Below are 15,792 nucleotides of genomic sequence, written 5' to 3'. Positions count from 1 at the left end.
CGAATGAACGCATCCCGCAACGCCATAACCCATCCAGTCCATTCTCATGATGTACAACCCTCAAACCAAACGCCCATGATATCCCATACCAAACGCCTCTCCCAACCCATATAAACATAACCTCAATACCGCGTAATCCATAAAATGCCAAAGCATATGCACATCCAGTATCAGGCGCCAGTTCTCGGGAGATTTAGAGTACCACACAATGTGTAGGAGCTCTGCAACTGTAGGGAACCTTGTACGTACAGTTACAAGACGCTCCCTACAATTGCAGAGCTCTCTACAAATTGTGTCGTATCCCAATTTTTCCTGAGAACTGGCGCTTGTATCATGCCCACGCATCTCTGCACAGGCATTCCACCCCGCCCGTCTCACCAACCCAACTTCTTACTCCGGAAACATATTCCTAACCTCCTCATCCGTAACAATAATATCCTTCACAGGATCCTGTCGGCGCTCGAGATCATCGAAGTGGTAATCGACGTAGGAAGGAAGGAACATCTCTGTCGCACACACCGTCATTAGCCCAATTCCATACAACCAACACGCCCATCGTGCAGTCCGTACTCCAAGCCCTCTACACTCTACCGCTGAGAAAGAAGAGAAAAGAGGGAAAACACATACCCATATTCCAATCAAAACCCTGACTAGCCTTAACACACGTAATCAGCCTCAGCGCACCCTCCCCCTCCTCTTCTCCCACATTGATAACAGTATGTTCCTGCCGCGAAAACGTCTCGCTCATCAGACTCTCACGGCGCCGCATACTGCTCGCACCGCTCTGAGGGCTACCAGACGACGAAGAAGACGAAGGTGTGGAGCCATAGCTACCACTACCACCCGCACCACTACTACTGTATGAGAAGCGGTTCGAAGACGGCGTGAAGTTGTAGTTGTAGTTGTGGGTATAGGTATTCGGCGTCGAGGGCGTGGACGCCGCGAACGAGGATGACGACGACGAGGAGTGGTGGTGGTGGTGGTGGTGGTGAGAAGACGCAGGGCCCTTGCCCTTACGCTTGGGTATCGCGATGGCGGTGGATGAGGATGACGACATGGTGGGAGGGAGTTGCTGGTTGCTGGAGAGATAGATGTAGTGGGTGGTAGGTAGGTATGTAATGCAGATAAGGACTAATAAGACCAGACGAGCAGAACAGCCGTTACTCAGTCAATCAGACATACAATTCCCCAAAAGCACCAGAGAACAAGAGAACAAGAGTAGATAGAAGTAGGGAAGAACAACGACAACGAGGAGTAACAGTCATACGCCTCGGACACCCCAAGCACCCCAAGCCCGTCCGCGGTATAGCCCGCACCGCCCAGTCCAAGTCCGCATCGCGTCTGCCTGACTCCTCCCTCCAACCCTAACCTCGCAGCTCCACCGCAGACCCCGGACTCTTAGCCGATCGACAAGCCGCGGACGCAAGTGTGTGTTGCTGTGATTGGCCGCCTACCCCCATTCCGACATTCCGCTCACGCCTCACTGTATCGGCGTGGGGCACGTGTGACAGGCACCCGCTCCGCACCTGGCCTGGCACCGTGGTGTCTTGCGTCTTGCGTGTGCATGAGGCGGCCACGGGTGTGTTGCGTGGTTGCCATCTCGCATGATGCATGCATGCATTAGGCACTATTATACTGTAGGTGTAGGGGAAGTGTAGGGGAAGTGTACCTGTTATCTATCTGCTTATCTATTTTGACGATGTAGTGTCGACTGTTGAAGCCGACGCCATCCGGTGCGGTTTCCGCTGTCTTGATCTTGTGCATTCATCATTCTGGCTATCATCGGATTGCACATGCCAGAGCCGCGATTGCGATTGCGAATATGTGGGGGAGAATCAGGTCATTCGGGTACTGTGGGCGAGACAGGTGACGTAGCGACAAGGGAGGCGTTATCGCATGTCGGTCCGTACCTGACGTGCGCATCGAAACAACGCATGCATATCCATGCTGCACCACTGAGCTGTTCATCAAGGTGATAATAGTCTTGTTAACATCACACACACGAGCACCACACAAGTCGAAGTATCAAAATGACGAGCTACAAACGCTCAATTCAATTGGAGGGACAAGATAAACCACACACCAGCCCACTCTGCATCAGTCGGCAACCGCGCAGCTTGCTTCCAAAAAAACACCATCGCATACTCGCATACGCGTTCCTATATATCGTACAAAACCAACTGTGGATATCGCTCGTGTGTTTCGCTCGTGTGTTTCGCTCGCAAGAACGACTCTGATAAAAACTGCCAATCAAAACAGCAGCGAGGTAGGAACTTCGGATACCTGCCGACGAACTCGTAATTAGTAGCGAGAGACTTTGAAAAGGTTATGAGAAAAAGCACATGAACAACAAAAAAGGACTGCATAACCTCCATAGTAAACAGAGCGCGCTAGAAACCAAAAACAAAACAAAACCATCGGCAGAACAACCACCAAAAAGGAAGTAAACTGCGAAAAACGGAATCAGACATGTCCACCGTATCCTCAGCAGCAGCCCAAACCAGTCCTTTCACCGGGGGTGGGGGTATCCTCGAAAATATAGGAGATTGCGCCCAATATACGCCTGTACTCCGGGCTGATGACTAGATGATTCGTAGAGACGGGTTTTTTTGTTCCGCGTTGTTGTTGGGTAGTAGTAATGAGAAAGGAATCGGGAAATGAGTGTAGGTAGATGGTGTCGGGGCGTCAAACAGCAGGAAAGACGTAGTAATAATCGGGGGTATCGTATCTTTTTCGTGACGTGGTGTACGCAATGTCGCGCGCAGGGAGGAGACGAATCTACCATCCCTTCTTACGTGCAAATCGCTTGTTGAGGAGGACCAGTACCTTGGTCACGTTGAACTGGACATATTCGAGGTCCAGATCTTCTTGGTTGTCCTTTTGCATCTCCAGCAGATCGTCGAGCTTGAGGTCGAGCTCGAGAAGACCGCGATTCCGCCCTTTGTAGTGGAGGGAGATGACAAAGGTGCCGGGGAGCGGGCTCGTGAAGTTGAAGTAAATGTTGGCTCTCCTATTCTCCGGGACATTGCTCTTCTGAATCACGCCTTCTCGCTCGAGCTGCTGGTGGGTGAATTTGTAGGGTCCGAGGACTTGGTGTTTTTGCTGTTTCCTTGTCTTGCCTTCAGATTGACTGCGGACGTTGTGGAGATACGACTTGTACGTGTCAAGCTGGCTGACTAGGAAGCCATTGTGGTCGCGGATGGTGCGGAACACTTCCTCGAGCTTCCGTGTCTCTTCAATGACCTTTTCCTTCATGGAACCCAAGTGCACCAGCTCTTGTTCGACCTCGTCTCGGAGCAATGAGAAGCCGTCTTCCTTGTCAATCACGCCAAGATCCTGCAGTTGGCTGAGCAGCTCCATGCTACGGATACCCTTCTTGACCATAACAGAGTCGTTCTTGGTCGTGGCAGCTGCTTCCGCAATCCTGTCGAGGCGCAATGGCCGTCGCGTGATGGACGTGTTGGAAGGGAGCGAACGAAGGATCATGACGAATGTCGACTTGGCTTCCATGAAGAAGATCTCTTCTTGCGTAATATCGAGCGCTGCGGTCAGATCGTCAAGCGGCGTTTCCCATTTGCTGAATAGCGGGAGGTTGATGGCTCTGTTCTCTTTCCGGGGAAGCTGTGCTGGCGCGGAGCCGAGCTCATTGAGAATGACGCCTAGATGCGAACTGTCTTCTTTGGCCTGGTTTTGTTAGTACGGCAATGCGCATGGATGTGTGATTGCTTACCAGTTCAGCTGCATGTCGCTCCAAAAGCGAGTGCGTCGCATACACTTCGTTCAGGGTAATCGAGAGCTCTAGATCCTTCTTAGACAGAGCAACGTAATTGTCCATCTCGAGAGTATCGTAAAAGTCCTGTACCTCGCACAGGTCCAACAGAAACTTGTTGATTCGCTCCTTGTTCTGGTGGATGAACGGCTGCAGCTTGACCATGTATGGCTCCTTGGCATACGATGGCTTGTTTGCGAGATTCTGCAGCATCTTGGCGATATACGTTAGTGTCCGCTTGGGGTTCTCTGCTGGCAGCACATCGATGAGCATGTACGATCTTGGGGTGACGATGGCGGGGTTGATGAAGCGCAGGAAGAAGAAGCCTCCGATGAGAGTGCAAATGGTCTGGTCCTGGGCATCAGGGTACTTTCGTCTCGACAGACTTCGAATCTGCTTGCATATCCATCGGATGCCGTATGGCGTCTCCTCGAGGCCTTTGATGATGGTTGTGAGGAAGTTGTTGGCAATCTCCATGAGCATGTTGACTCGCGGTGTGATGATGTTCTGTACCGTCTCGTTCTCGGCAGCCTGCTCTGCGGTAACGCCCTTGGGCAGGTTTGCGGGAAGGGTTCCCTGGATCTCGAGCTCAGTGACCATCTTCTCGTACACCTTGAGCGGGTTAATCTCAAGATCGAGGTCCTTCAGCTCGATGAGCGAGTTGATGCTGTCCTGCAAGACGACCTTGAGGTAGCTCTGACCGGGTCCTCGGCGGGTGTATGTGGTCATCATGCGCGAGACGGGTGTGTTGGCACGGAGGAGCGAGCTATAATCTGGGGTGTTATCGAATTGATACGTGAGTACAGACTGAGCGAGGTTAGCTGTGATGCGCAAAGCTGGAGGCGCAACCTACCTGGAACATGGTCAAGAGCAAGTGCTCTTCGCGGCTCTCGTACTGGTTTCCGTAGATTGTGAACATGACAGTCTGCAGTAGGGCATCAATCTCGGCCATGGAGACGAGTCGACACAGATGGGCAATATGGCGTGGCTCAGATTGGAGTAGGAAGAGCAGGTTGCCGTACTTCTGCGTCTTCTCGTCGTTGGGAAAGAAGCCTTCCTGGAGTTCGAGGCCGTCTCCCAGGTGGTCGGCGACTTCATTCTGCTGCGGGATAGTCAGTGCAAGCGCGGGGTGTGTGCAGCGTTGGGCGCACCTCTTCCAATGCCATGCGGTTCTGGATCAGCAGGGCTATCCGCGAGTCGAGATAGCGCACATCCTTTTCCAGGACGAAGTTCTTCTTGGACTGCGACGAGATCTTGGCCTTAAGCTCGCGGAGTATCTTCTGAGCTGCGGAGGTTAGTTTATTGTAGTGTATTATGAGGCAATGGCGGCGTACCTCGGGCCAGGTCATCTTCAATCTCGAGCTCCTTGTCTTTGGCGGACATGGACAGGTACAGGGCTGTGACGGAGTAGCGCTTCGACTGGCGCACCGAGCGCGAGCCATCGTGCGACGACATTGTGTTCTGGCGCGAGACGGGGACAAACGACGACGAGGACGACGTCGAGGCGCGCGAGGGGGCATGCAGCATAGAGACGGCCATGGCGGGTCGGGGGAGTCGCGGCGAGAGCGACGGGCAGGGCGGAGACGGCGACTTTGTTTCTTTGTGTGCGCGGTCGCGGTCGGGCGGGTTGGGTCAATCAGCGACGGCGACGGAGCAACGGGGAATTGCAGCGGGAGGGCCCGTCCAGCGAGAGGGCGCGAGAGGTCGACGGGCGGTGCAGGCAGCGTGGGTGTTGGTTGGATTAATTTAGGGGGTGCCTCAGTCACCGGGAGTCGCGACGAGGGCGAGGGGTAGCTCAGACGGTGAGTGGTGGGAGACAATGGGCAGGCTGCGACATTCCAGATGGCGCGACTTCCGCTTCAGATGCAGATGGCAGGAGCGACAGCGACAGTGGCAGTGACGGTGACAGCAACGGCGGGGGTGGGGGATACTTGGTGCGGGAGGTGAGAGTGAAAGTGACTTGCAGGCAGTGTCCACCTAGTACGGTAGAGTAGGAGATGGTCTGAATGGGTGTTTCAGTGTCTTGCAGAGTGGAGAGGGCCAAGCATGTGGAGGCCGCAGGTGGGACGTCAAACGAGGCAGGGGCAAACGGCCACCCACCTGCCTGCGCGCGCCAGATAGCAAGGCCATGGAGTCGGCATGGGTGCGAAACCGTCGTCAGCTGCTCGCCTGCCCCTGAACCACCACCTCGACGTGCCTGAAGCAGCAACGTGGTCCGCGCCCAACCGACCAAGCTGGTTCCTGGCTAAGCCCGACTAGCACACGTCAAGCCCGACGCTCTCTACATTGACTTGTAGCCTGCATCTCATCACATGCCCAGGTGGTCAATCTGCCCGACGTCTAGTCCATCGACCCGCGTGAATAACCCGTGGACTTGTGCAGCTACCGGAGGCCTTCGCTGCCGACAGCTTCGCACGCTTAGCAACGCCAGGCAACGCCGTGGCGGCGGGCTGCACGAGATGTGGAGGTGGCCAGAGCGCTGGCCTGCCTTACTGCCCGCACAAGTGTACTAGGAAAATTGCCCAGCCCAGCATGCAGTCCGCCCGTCGTCGATGGACAAGGGCATGCCATCGCAAAGTCCGACCCGCCGCCATCGACTCGCTCAATCGCATCCTACAAGACATGATTACTCTGCATAGATACTGACCCGTACTGTACATACAACATTGTCCTCCGTCGTCGATCAACCCATCACCATCTCATCTCGGTCCGATGATCTCTACCATTTGTCCGCCCGCTGGCAAAAAAGTTTCGAAACATACGTGGCGCACATTCGCTGCACAACGACGACTATCGCAATGTAATGCTCCAACATCGCTGATAGCCATGTCGTCCTAGCGCCGACGTGGATGATCAAATACCGCCATACCAATACAATGCGCCACAAGACTTTTGATCGCCGCGGAACAACTGCCCAAACCGTACTTGCACTTGCTTGCACAGTGGTCTATAAATGACTCCGTCACATTCCCGCCGCCTGTCCATCACCTGCAGCATTCTCATCACGCCATTGCCCCGCTCCGCGTCGCTTCCTTCAGAACTGGAGATTGTAACTGATCCTGCGAGTCCTGGCGACTCATGTCACATGCTTTGGATAGAGTACTTTGGTAGCCGCTACTGGCTGGCGGGAGACAGCATATCCGGACCTCGTTTACCGTTTACAGTTTACAGTTTACCATTAGATGACCACAAAGCAAAAAGACCCGAAGAAAAATATTGGGGCCAAGGTGAGAGCGCCAATGGAGCCGAATCTCCAATATCTCTAGTGAGCTGCGCTGCAATGCACACCTCACACCCTCTTTCCCATGACTATGCGCCGCGCCGTGCCGGACAATAGAGTGAACGCCTGCGAACCATATAGTACAGCACTTTACACACATCCATCTTGTACAGTACGCGACGCCAGAAGAAGGCCAGGGAGAAAAAAACTGCAGTAATAACGAGAAAAAACGGGAAACCGAGAAACCGAAGACTCCACACTTTGCATGCCCATCTCCTCGGTCAGACTCGCTGTGCGGGAGCATACGGTACCTGGACACCTTGACGCGCCTTGCGCTGCTGCTCCGCCTGCAAATAGGCCCGTGCGCCCGCGAAAACCATGGGCGATCATGGCGCCGTGGCCGCCAAACTCCTCCACCTCGCATGCACGCGCGCCTGCATGTGCCCTGCGAGTCAAGCGACACTTTCAGCCCGCCCGTCAGCGCACCACGGCTGCGAGGAGCACATTCACCCCGAAATAGCTGCTTGCGTTAGCCTCGTCATCTCTCACCAACTGCAGGCAACCACCCGCGCGCGCCTCAGGAACCGGCCAAGGCACCGGATAATGCGTGGGTAAAAAGACGTTTCTGACATGTTTCCGTCCGAAAGCATGTCCTGGAAATTTCCGAACGGGGTGAGAGTTTCTTCGCCCCACGCGCCCGTCTTGCCCGTTTGAGGATGTAGACGTCACGGTGCAGACGTCCGCGATATTGCATCGCGGGCGGGAAGTTGAGAAAGAGAAAATGACTTACACTGAAGCTGCCGCAGCCCACTCACGCGTAGACAGCATATTCCTGAGCTGAGGGGTCGACGTGACCATCTTTAGCTCCGCACCAACGATAAGCACGATAACGAGGAGCCGTCCGAGCAAGCTGGGGACTATCGCAAACGCCATGAGGGGTAGTACCAGGGTTAGTGGAAACCATATTGCTGACTGATCTTGGCCGGCAGCCGGAGCTGCCGTGCTGGGAGGAGAAGAAGAAGAAGATGAGGAAGAAGGAACTTTCCGCGGAAGAGTGACTAGGTCGGCGTCTTCCTCAAGGAATTGGGATTCCTCCTCATTAATCGGGTCATGCTCATCCATCCACTCGCGGTAGGCTGTGATATCCTCCGCAGACGCGGGATCGAGACTTTTGGAGAGCTTGCTAAACGAAGATAAAGCCTTGTCTGTACCGAGTCAGCGGAACACTCTTGATCGGTAGCAGCGACGATCCCCATGTTGACATGGCGTTCCGACTCGTTGCTTCCGGCTTAGCCACAACTTACTGTATTGCTCTAGCTTCTGGTAGATGCGCCCCAGGAGTTCGGTCCTCTTGAAGTGCATTTCACTTCCGTAGCGTGCGTCACCCCGCCGCGACGCAGGGTACGCGTACCCTGACGCATCTCGAGGCGATATCTGGGCTATGCATTCGTCTAGGTGACGCAGCTCTTCCTCGAGCTCGCAAGTTTCGTCCTGGAGATGCAGCAAGACGCGGTGGTTTAGATGCTCAAACTTTCGGTACATGGGCACGAGATGTTTCCGGCCATGGGAGCTGGGCTGAGTCGATCCGCTAAGCTCGTTGGCGAGGAGTTCATATCCCACCACCGTTTGTCGGGTCTGGTTGGGCAGTGGCGCGTGCTGTTGATAGAGTGGCGGCTGCCCTGGATGTGGGGTGAAAGGTGGCGGCACGTGCTGGAGCTGGCTGTCAGCTGGCCGTATCGATAGTGGATGCGCATGCACTGCTTCCGGGGACTGGTGAGGCGCATATCCTATGGCTAGCGGAGCTGGGAATGAAGGCATAGGTGCCCATGCTGGTGGGGAACTGATTGCCGCAGGCACTGGAGCCGGAGATGCACCAGAATAGCCTTGCTGGTTGTACATCGGCATCGGAGGATAACCGTAGGGGTGTTGCTCTGCGCCATATTGGTAGTCTCCATACGGCTGTGGTCTTTGGAAGATATGGCTAGCAAGTTCGCGTTCCTGCTGCTTGAGACGTCTGGCGTGCGGATCACTCTGATGAGACGTCGTCGACGGAGCTCGAGGAGGGGTCGTTACTGCCGGCTCTTTGTTGGGAACCTGGTTTCCTTGATTAACTTCCTCATCGCTCTCTGACCCACTTTCACTCCCCTCTTCACTGCCCGCTTCTTGGTTGGCTTCGACGTCATCTCTAGGGCCATGCACAAAGCTACTGGCGTACAACGGCTTCTTGAATGATCGATATTCCTGGTTGGGTTGGTGTGATGATGTCTGGAGGGACCGCCGCGTGGAGGCTGGTGAGGTCATGGCGGAGTCAGGATGCTGTGAGTCTGCTGCTACAGACGATCTTCCATCGTCATGCTGAGTGTCACCTGACGAGGAAGACGATGACGAGGCAATAGTCGACGGAGGCATAGCCTGAAGGTCCGTAGGCGTAGGACTTCCAGGTGTGTCTTCAGATTGTAGAAACTGAAACACTCCTGCCTGGGCGGCATCCATGTTGTTGAAAGTAATGCTTTGCATCGCCGTGGATGCGGGCGGACTCTGGCTTTCTTCAGACTCTTGGTACTCGGCGACTTGGCTATACCCGCCATACGGTCTCTGCATCAGCGTGGAGTTACTGCCACCCGAAGCATCTGACTGTTGCGTCACACTCGAGACCAGAGAGGGATCTGACATGTTGGCCATATTCCCAGCATGCCGTTGCAGCGAGCTGTGTTTACCACGTGCGTGTGAGCGTTTCGCGGCGTCGTCCCCAGTATGCCGGCGGCGCAGAACCCGCGGATCGACCGGAGTACCAACAGCAGAGCTCCCTCGTCGTCTTGAACGTGTGCTGACCTTGCTCTTGCTTTCTCTTATTTGACCGAGCCGGGGCATGTAGCCGACGTTACTGCCCTCCTCATCCAACTCTTCCTGTTTGGCCTGTGAACTCGATCCAGTAGTGTCGGTATGATGTGAGTCGCGTCTTAGTAGCTTCTTCAGAGTGTTGCGAGGCTGTTTAGATCTCTGCTCGCTCTCGTCATGGTCGTCGCTGCGTGGCGGTGACGCCGAAGGTGGAGTACCCTTGCTGCCCGAACTGGTGCGTGATGGACGACGTCTAGTGTGTGGTGCACTAGCAGCTGAACTCGTGCCTATGTCATGGAGGCCGTCGTAGTGGTATTTCGGATTGCCGGTGGGAGGACTGCGCTGTCGGGGAGGTGAACCTGCGCCCTCAAAGGCTGCTGTTGCTGCTGTATGATCCGACTAAGTATCGGGGTAATCTACGTCAGTTTCCAAAAGCAATACGGTAGTTCAGGGCAGAGAGAGAGGCAAAGAGCGTGTTTATATTGTCTACCCACCATGCTACGTATTGTTTACAGGGTCCAGCTGTGTAAGCAGAGAGGGGGCGATGGCGCGGTGCGGGGGAGTGTAGGTGATGGGTGTGCGGGAAAAAGATGAATATAGACAGTGCGTGACGTTTCCGTGCGATTTGCGATTCCTTGCATGCTGAAGCGATTACAAGCACACGTTGTACGACTCTAGAGGCTGAACGGCACAAGGCTCGCAAATCGTGTGGATGTCGTGGTACGCCTCAAGGCCTGCTGAATCTGTACCCTGGTGTGCGCCATAATCACGGGCGATGCGGGTATAGTTTGGAATGGGGGAAGGACAAAGGGAGAACGCATGTTGAACTGGAAGAAGCAACGACACACGAGGAATATTGTGCAGCCACTCAGTCACCGCCTTGCGCATGCATGCGAGTTAACGTTGGCAGAGCTGACCGGGTGTGCACCGGAAGTGCCGCGCGTGTACCCAATGACGTCCCGTTGAGCCCGTCAAGCGATCGAATACCCCACTATGTGGGCCCCCCATCACCGCGTGCCCTTTCTTCCTCCACGCTTCCACAGTCTGCTAATTCTGTCGACCCGCATCGTGGTGATGCATTTGCATACCAAACTCTGTCCAGTGGTGAAGCAACTTTGCTATTGTTTCGTGGGCGGTTCGTTAACGAGCCCATGGTCCTCCGCTGCTCACTCACTGCCACGTCAACGAGCTACTGCAACCCCGAACCAGGATTGTCGAGGTGAGCAACGTGCAGTTCTGCTATCTGGTTCACTCCACTTGCTCGCTCTCGCGTTTCGCATCTTGACTCTTCCCCGTGCTAGGGTTCCCAGCAAAGATCAGGCTTGGGATTCTAGAAGGAGGGCTTACTCCACGCGCCAAGTTTCAACTTGTCGAGGCGAGTAGATTCGGAGACCGGCGAACTCATGCATGACGTCTTTGGCGTTTCGACGGTATGTCGAGTCTACGACGACGAAAATAGGTATGGGTCGAGGACTTCGTCTAGTATTTTTGATGCACGTTGTGTGTGAATCGATGCGCAGCTGCTGATGGCAGTCCACGATGGAGCGAGGGATGATCCCGAAGGACAGAAAATACCACGCCCATGTCCAACTCTTCCAGTGGATGTTTGATGCCGGTGCCCAAATTTTTCCTCTCCGACTCTTGTCGTTTGGGGGCTATAGATAAGATATTGAGTTGAGCAAGGAAACAGTGATAAAAGTATCTTTACCACTCACGTCTCCAACATGCCAAACATACTTTTGGCCACACATAACAATCGGCTCCCCTCCAGGTCCAACTCGTCGAATATGCTCATCTAGATCCAGATCATATGATCGCTGGTGTTGAAACAACCCCCGCGATTCTGCCTGCCTGACAGGAGCTGAACTTACGATAAAGTTCCGTAGTAACATCATCCACCATAGTGCTGTACGCAAGCATTGTAGCCAAGAACAGGGGAAACGTCGACGCCACGAAAATGGAACGCGTATACCGTCGATCTTGATCGACAAATCTTATTCTGAGAAGTTTCACTCATGCATCTATAGTATCGGACCCATTGCCATGCTAATCATATAGTAGAACAACCGTAAGACTAAACACTTCTGAAAGCAAGTAAAAGAGTGGCAGACTATGAAGTGTGATGTGCGCCGACCATTGGATGAGGAGACATTCCAGGGAAGGTAGAGGTGGCATATAAGAAACGAGCGGGTGATCGATTCCGGGTACGAGAGAACGACTGTGACATTCCTGTTCACTTGGCCGTCCCAAATAGCAATACAGAGATGCCTCTCCTTCGGCTTTTCGAGCTCAATCAAACTAATAGATTCTGGGTATCTCATACTTCTGCATCTACTCCGTCTACAAGCCTCACGACTCCTCACTCACACTTCGACTGACTTCCCTCACGACAAAGGCATCAGGGTCGACAGGAATTGCCTTCAGGTCCACCTTGTGTGTATCTGCCCAAGCCCTTACCCTTGCTTTATTGATGACAGCGTCGGCACCTCCTTTCTTCTTCTGTTCCAGCACGTCCATAGCCTGTAATGTCGCAATGATATCTTCGGGCACAATGTACGTCTTCTCGCGCAGGTCTTGCACTGTAAGTGTTTTCTTGGAAGGGCAAGCCAGTATCGTCCGAGCGAGCGTTTGCGACCAGTAATGTATATATGCGATGCGACCGAGATCCGATAGCGCTGTAATAGTAGTAGTGTTAGCAGCGGTACCATGCGCTAATACGACGTCGACCTACGTTTCTCAGGCCCACCCAGCCTCTCCTCTCGTCTACTCATCTCATAACTCGCGCCCATGAGTATCTGCCCCAGTCCTTGCTTCTGCCACGGCGGAAACACCAAGATGCATGCGAGATTGTTGTTGTCCCAGCTCATCTTCTCTTTGCTGAAGAAGCCCACGACCTGCCCTTGCGCACCGACTCCACTCGCCTCTGCATCGTCGCCGAAACTGGTATTCGGTATCTCCGGTGTGGGGTTGTGCGCGACGAGGAGGTAGTATAGGAATGTTGTAACGTCGTAGAAGACGGACTTGGTATCGAGGAAGAGCTTGGCGAAGAGCGATAGGTTCTGTGCGTAGAGCTTATGTTTCTCGCCGTCGATCTCGTATAGTGAGTAGTTATCTTTCGTGTAGACGTTGACACCCGGTGGGGGTGTATTGCGCAGAGGACATGCTTTCTACACCTCATCAGCTCTCCAATCCAACTCTCACACCCACCGCATATCCGTCCGAAAGCTTACCAGATGCCCAATAAACCCCACCAACTCTTTGCTATACTTGAAGCACCATTGGCACACATACAGCCGCTCTACGCGTCGGCCTACAAGCTCCTCCGGGTAGAAAGACGGGTACCACGGCTGGATGAGCAGCGAGCCGAAGACGACTTCGAGGACGTTGGGGCCGGACGGCGGTTTCTGCGATGGCTTCAAGGCAGGCGTGGAGGGCGTCGAGGTCATGGAGGCTACATCGGGGGCCATTGGGCTGGTGACGACGCGTCGAGGGGCCGTCGGCACATGCGTGTGGGGAAGAGAAGAGCTTGGGCCGGGTTGTCGGATGGGGTTAGCGCGACGCGAGGGCACGTGGGTGATGGAGATCTGCCGTTCACTCCAGGCGATCCGTTCGCCATCACACCTGCGACACTTCAAGTCTTTCTTGAACCAGTCATTTCTACCATCGCGACGAGTAATACCGCCCTCTTACACCCTCTGTCTCTGCCTAGTCCTCCGTGACAAGCAAAAACGAATGTAACCGACGAAGAGTACTACATCGTCATTCAAGCATCTGAACGAAGTAGCACAACATTTGTACATTTCCTACGACTATGTTCAGCGCATCTTTCGGGCTTGCCAGCTCGAATCATCTCCCAACCTCCGTCCGTTTTCGCTATCACCAAGCCTGGCGCACCCTGCCACTTCCTACCTAGGTACCTTTCAACACCTCTCATATCTCCTTATAGCGCATCTCCGGAGGGCTACTGAAAGTACAAGATTGTGCGCTACCCAGCCTTCATCTCCGCACTGGTATCGCTTTCCGTACGATGGTTACGACCTGGGCCCTCTTCGCAGCCTCGAAATGGAAGTATACGTTTGTTGCTGATAACGTCTGGCTTCAGCCAGTTCAACCCAGCAAGAGGTCTTTAACGTCTGCCCCGTGCTGCCCTCCTCGTCTGATGGTTGTCAGTATCCATTAGATATCTCGACTTGGTTGTGTTGCTCACCCGCATGTACACAACCACGCTTCCTGAGCCGCTGATGCCCGAGCACACCTTTTCTCATGTAGTATCGAAATGCGATTCCGGCTAAAGCGAGTAGTACGGTGAGGAAGACGCTTAGAAGAGCAAAGATGGCTTCTTTCGACCATCCGGTGGTGATAGCGCGTACGTCTTGCGATACAGTATCTATCGAGTCTTATAAGCATACAGCCGTAGATTATGGGATGAGAGTCTTACTATTGATTTCCATTGTTGGGTCTGGTACTTCACAACCGTCAATATCTAGAACGATAATGCGTACTACTGAACGATAGAAGCTCTTTGAGTTGACGGATTTGCAAAAATGAAAGGCTCAGTTGCTGTTTGACGCGACCGCCTTTCGAGATCAATTCATACAACAGCTTGATCTGGTGCTGCTTAAGCTGGGGCTTTAGTGCGCCACACAGCTGCTAATGCGGGCACTTCGCAGGGGAGCCTCTGCAGCGCCGGTCGTACTTTATTGTCCTAGCTCTGCCAGCAGGACGATGACTGGACGGACATGTTCTCTGGTTGGGTGGACTGATCCTCTCATTCGCCAGTAGATACAACACCCGGGTTCGCTTAATGACGCTGACGCCCTGGTACAGGAGCGAGGCGAGAGCTCCACTGCGTTCCGTGCCAGGAGCAACCGGACATGGCCAATCACCGACATTCGAGCGTATGCCGAATGCTAACCGCACTTTCCGGTAGAGGGCGTTTCTTCTCACATACAAAAGACGTCGTGCTTTCCGGTGGGTGGGGGCTTGCGCTATCGCTTCTATTGGTGAGAGATACTCGTTTAGCGTTCTGCGGTGAGGCTATGTATCTAGGTAAAACGGTCTCTTCGTAGGCTTCCTGTATGGGGGCTGTCGCCAGCGGCGATTTGATCTGATCCTGGTTCAAGTTGGTCGAGTACTATCCGACACAGCGGTTCAGCCAATGTGTTCAAGGTGCACGGCTGGAGGCGTTCCAGCTGCATGTATTAGAGTGCGACCACGCGTGCGTTGACTGCTTGAACGGGCGCTGCATACCCTTGACGCCCCAAGACCTTCCACATGTACTCGAAGTGCCAAGGAAATTCCTGACATGATGTCAGGAATTTTCTTGGCATCATAGCAGGGATCAATCTTCGTGGTGATCTAGAAAGAACATACGTCGAACTAAATGAGCAAAAGTTCAAGCTGACTATGGAGCCAGAAGAAAAGCGGTCAGCAATCTATCATCCACAGCAGCACCAAGCTCAGGTGCGCAATGTGCAATGGTGAAAATAGTTTCCGAGCTCCGATGAGTTTTGTATTCGACCTCTACCAACTCCCGTATCCACCTCTTCTCCATCCCCATCCCCCAACCTACGAAGTACAGCTCTGCCTCCACCAAATCCCCGCAATACTAACATCCAAATTACACTGCTCCCCCGGCGGCACAACCCAGCACTGCAACTGATCATTCGCCGCGGGGCTCTTAATCTTGACAATAACGTCGCATCTAAGATGGTTCACCATCCCAACAAATGTCTCGGGTCCATATCGCCCGTCTTTGAAGGCAACGGTGAATTGGGCTTGGTTGTGCTCTGGATCGTTCACGCCGTTGGATTGCACGGCGATGTCGGGGCCGTTGGGCGCGCTGCAGCGGGAGGTTTGGAAACAGGCGAGGGTGGTTGTGGCACTGGCGAGGAGGAGGGGGAGGATTTGGAAGCGCATTTTGGGCTGGGTGGGGTTAGTGATGGGGGGGGGGGGGGGGGGGGGT

At 54.1% G+C, this 15,792-nt stretch overlaps 4 protein-coding genes across 4 annotated transcripts; all 4 read right to left on the bottom strand.

Moving 5' to 3' along the window:
• Positions 1-390: 390 nt before the first annotated feature.
• On the bottom strand, positions 391-1,057 carry J4E79_011379 (uncharacterized protein; the record flags this gene model as incomplete). Its single annotated transcript, XM_049360208.1, has 2 exons — positions 391-506; positions 628-1,057. The coding sequence occupies 2 exons, from the start codon at positions 1,055-1,057 to the stop codon at positions 391-393; spliced, it is 546 nt and encodes a 181-aa protein (XP_049205284.1).
• Positions 1,058-2,778: 1,721 nt separating this feature from the next.
• Positions 2,779-5,308, bottom strand: J4E79_011378 (uncharacterized protein; the record flags this gene model as incomplete). The annotated part of the gene is made up of 5 exons (XM_049360207.1): positions 2,779-3,684; positions 3,731-4,576; positions 4,623-4,871; positions 4,921-5,054; positions 5,104-5,308. The coding sequence occupies 5 exons, from the start codon at positions 5,306-5,308 to the stop codon at positions 2,779-2,781; spliced, it is 2,340 nt and encodes a 779-aa protein (XP_049205283.1).
• Positions 5,309-7,775: 2,467 nt separating this feature from the next.
• J4E79_011377 (uncharacterized protein) lies at positions 7,776-9,662 on the bottom strand (the record flags this gene model as incomplete). Its single annotated transcript, XM_049360206.1, has 2 exons — positions 7,776-8,194; positions 8,294-9,662. 2 exons carry the CDS (start codon positions 9,660-9,662, stop codon positions 7,776-7,778), a joined length of 1,788 nt encoding a protein of 595 aa, XP_049205282.1.
• Positions 9,663-12,176: 2,514 nt separating this feature from the next.
• J4E79_011376 (uncharacterized protein) lies at positions 12,177-13,294 on the bottom strand (the record flags this gene model as incomplete). The annotated part of the gene is made up of 3 exons (XM_049360205.1): positions 12,177-12,502; positions 12,559-12,994; positions 13,058-13,294. 3 exons carry the CDS (start codon positions 13,292-13,294, stop codon positions 12,177-12,179), a joined length of 999 nt encoding a protein of 332 aa, XP_049205281.1.
• Positions 13,295-15,792: the final 2,498 nt, after the last annotated feature.

This window comes from Alternaria viburni (assembly GCF_023758015.1).
Source record: "Alternaria viburni strain BMP 2772 chromosome Unknown scaffold_41, whole genome shotgun sequence".
Taxonomy (NCBI): Eukaryota; Fungi; Ascomycota; class Dothideomycetes; order Pleosporales; family Pleosporaceae; genus Alternaria; species Alternaria viburni.
Note: the sequence above shows the minus strand (reverse complement) of the source record. Positions and strands in the feature narration are given on the sequence as shown.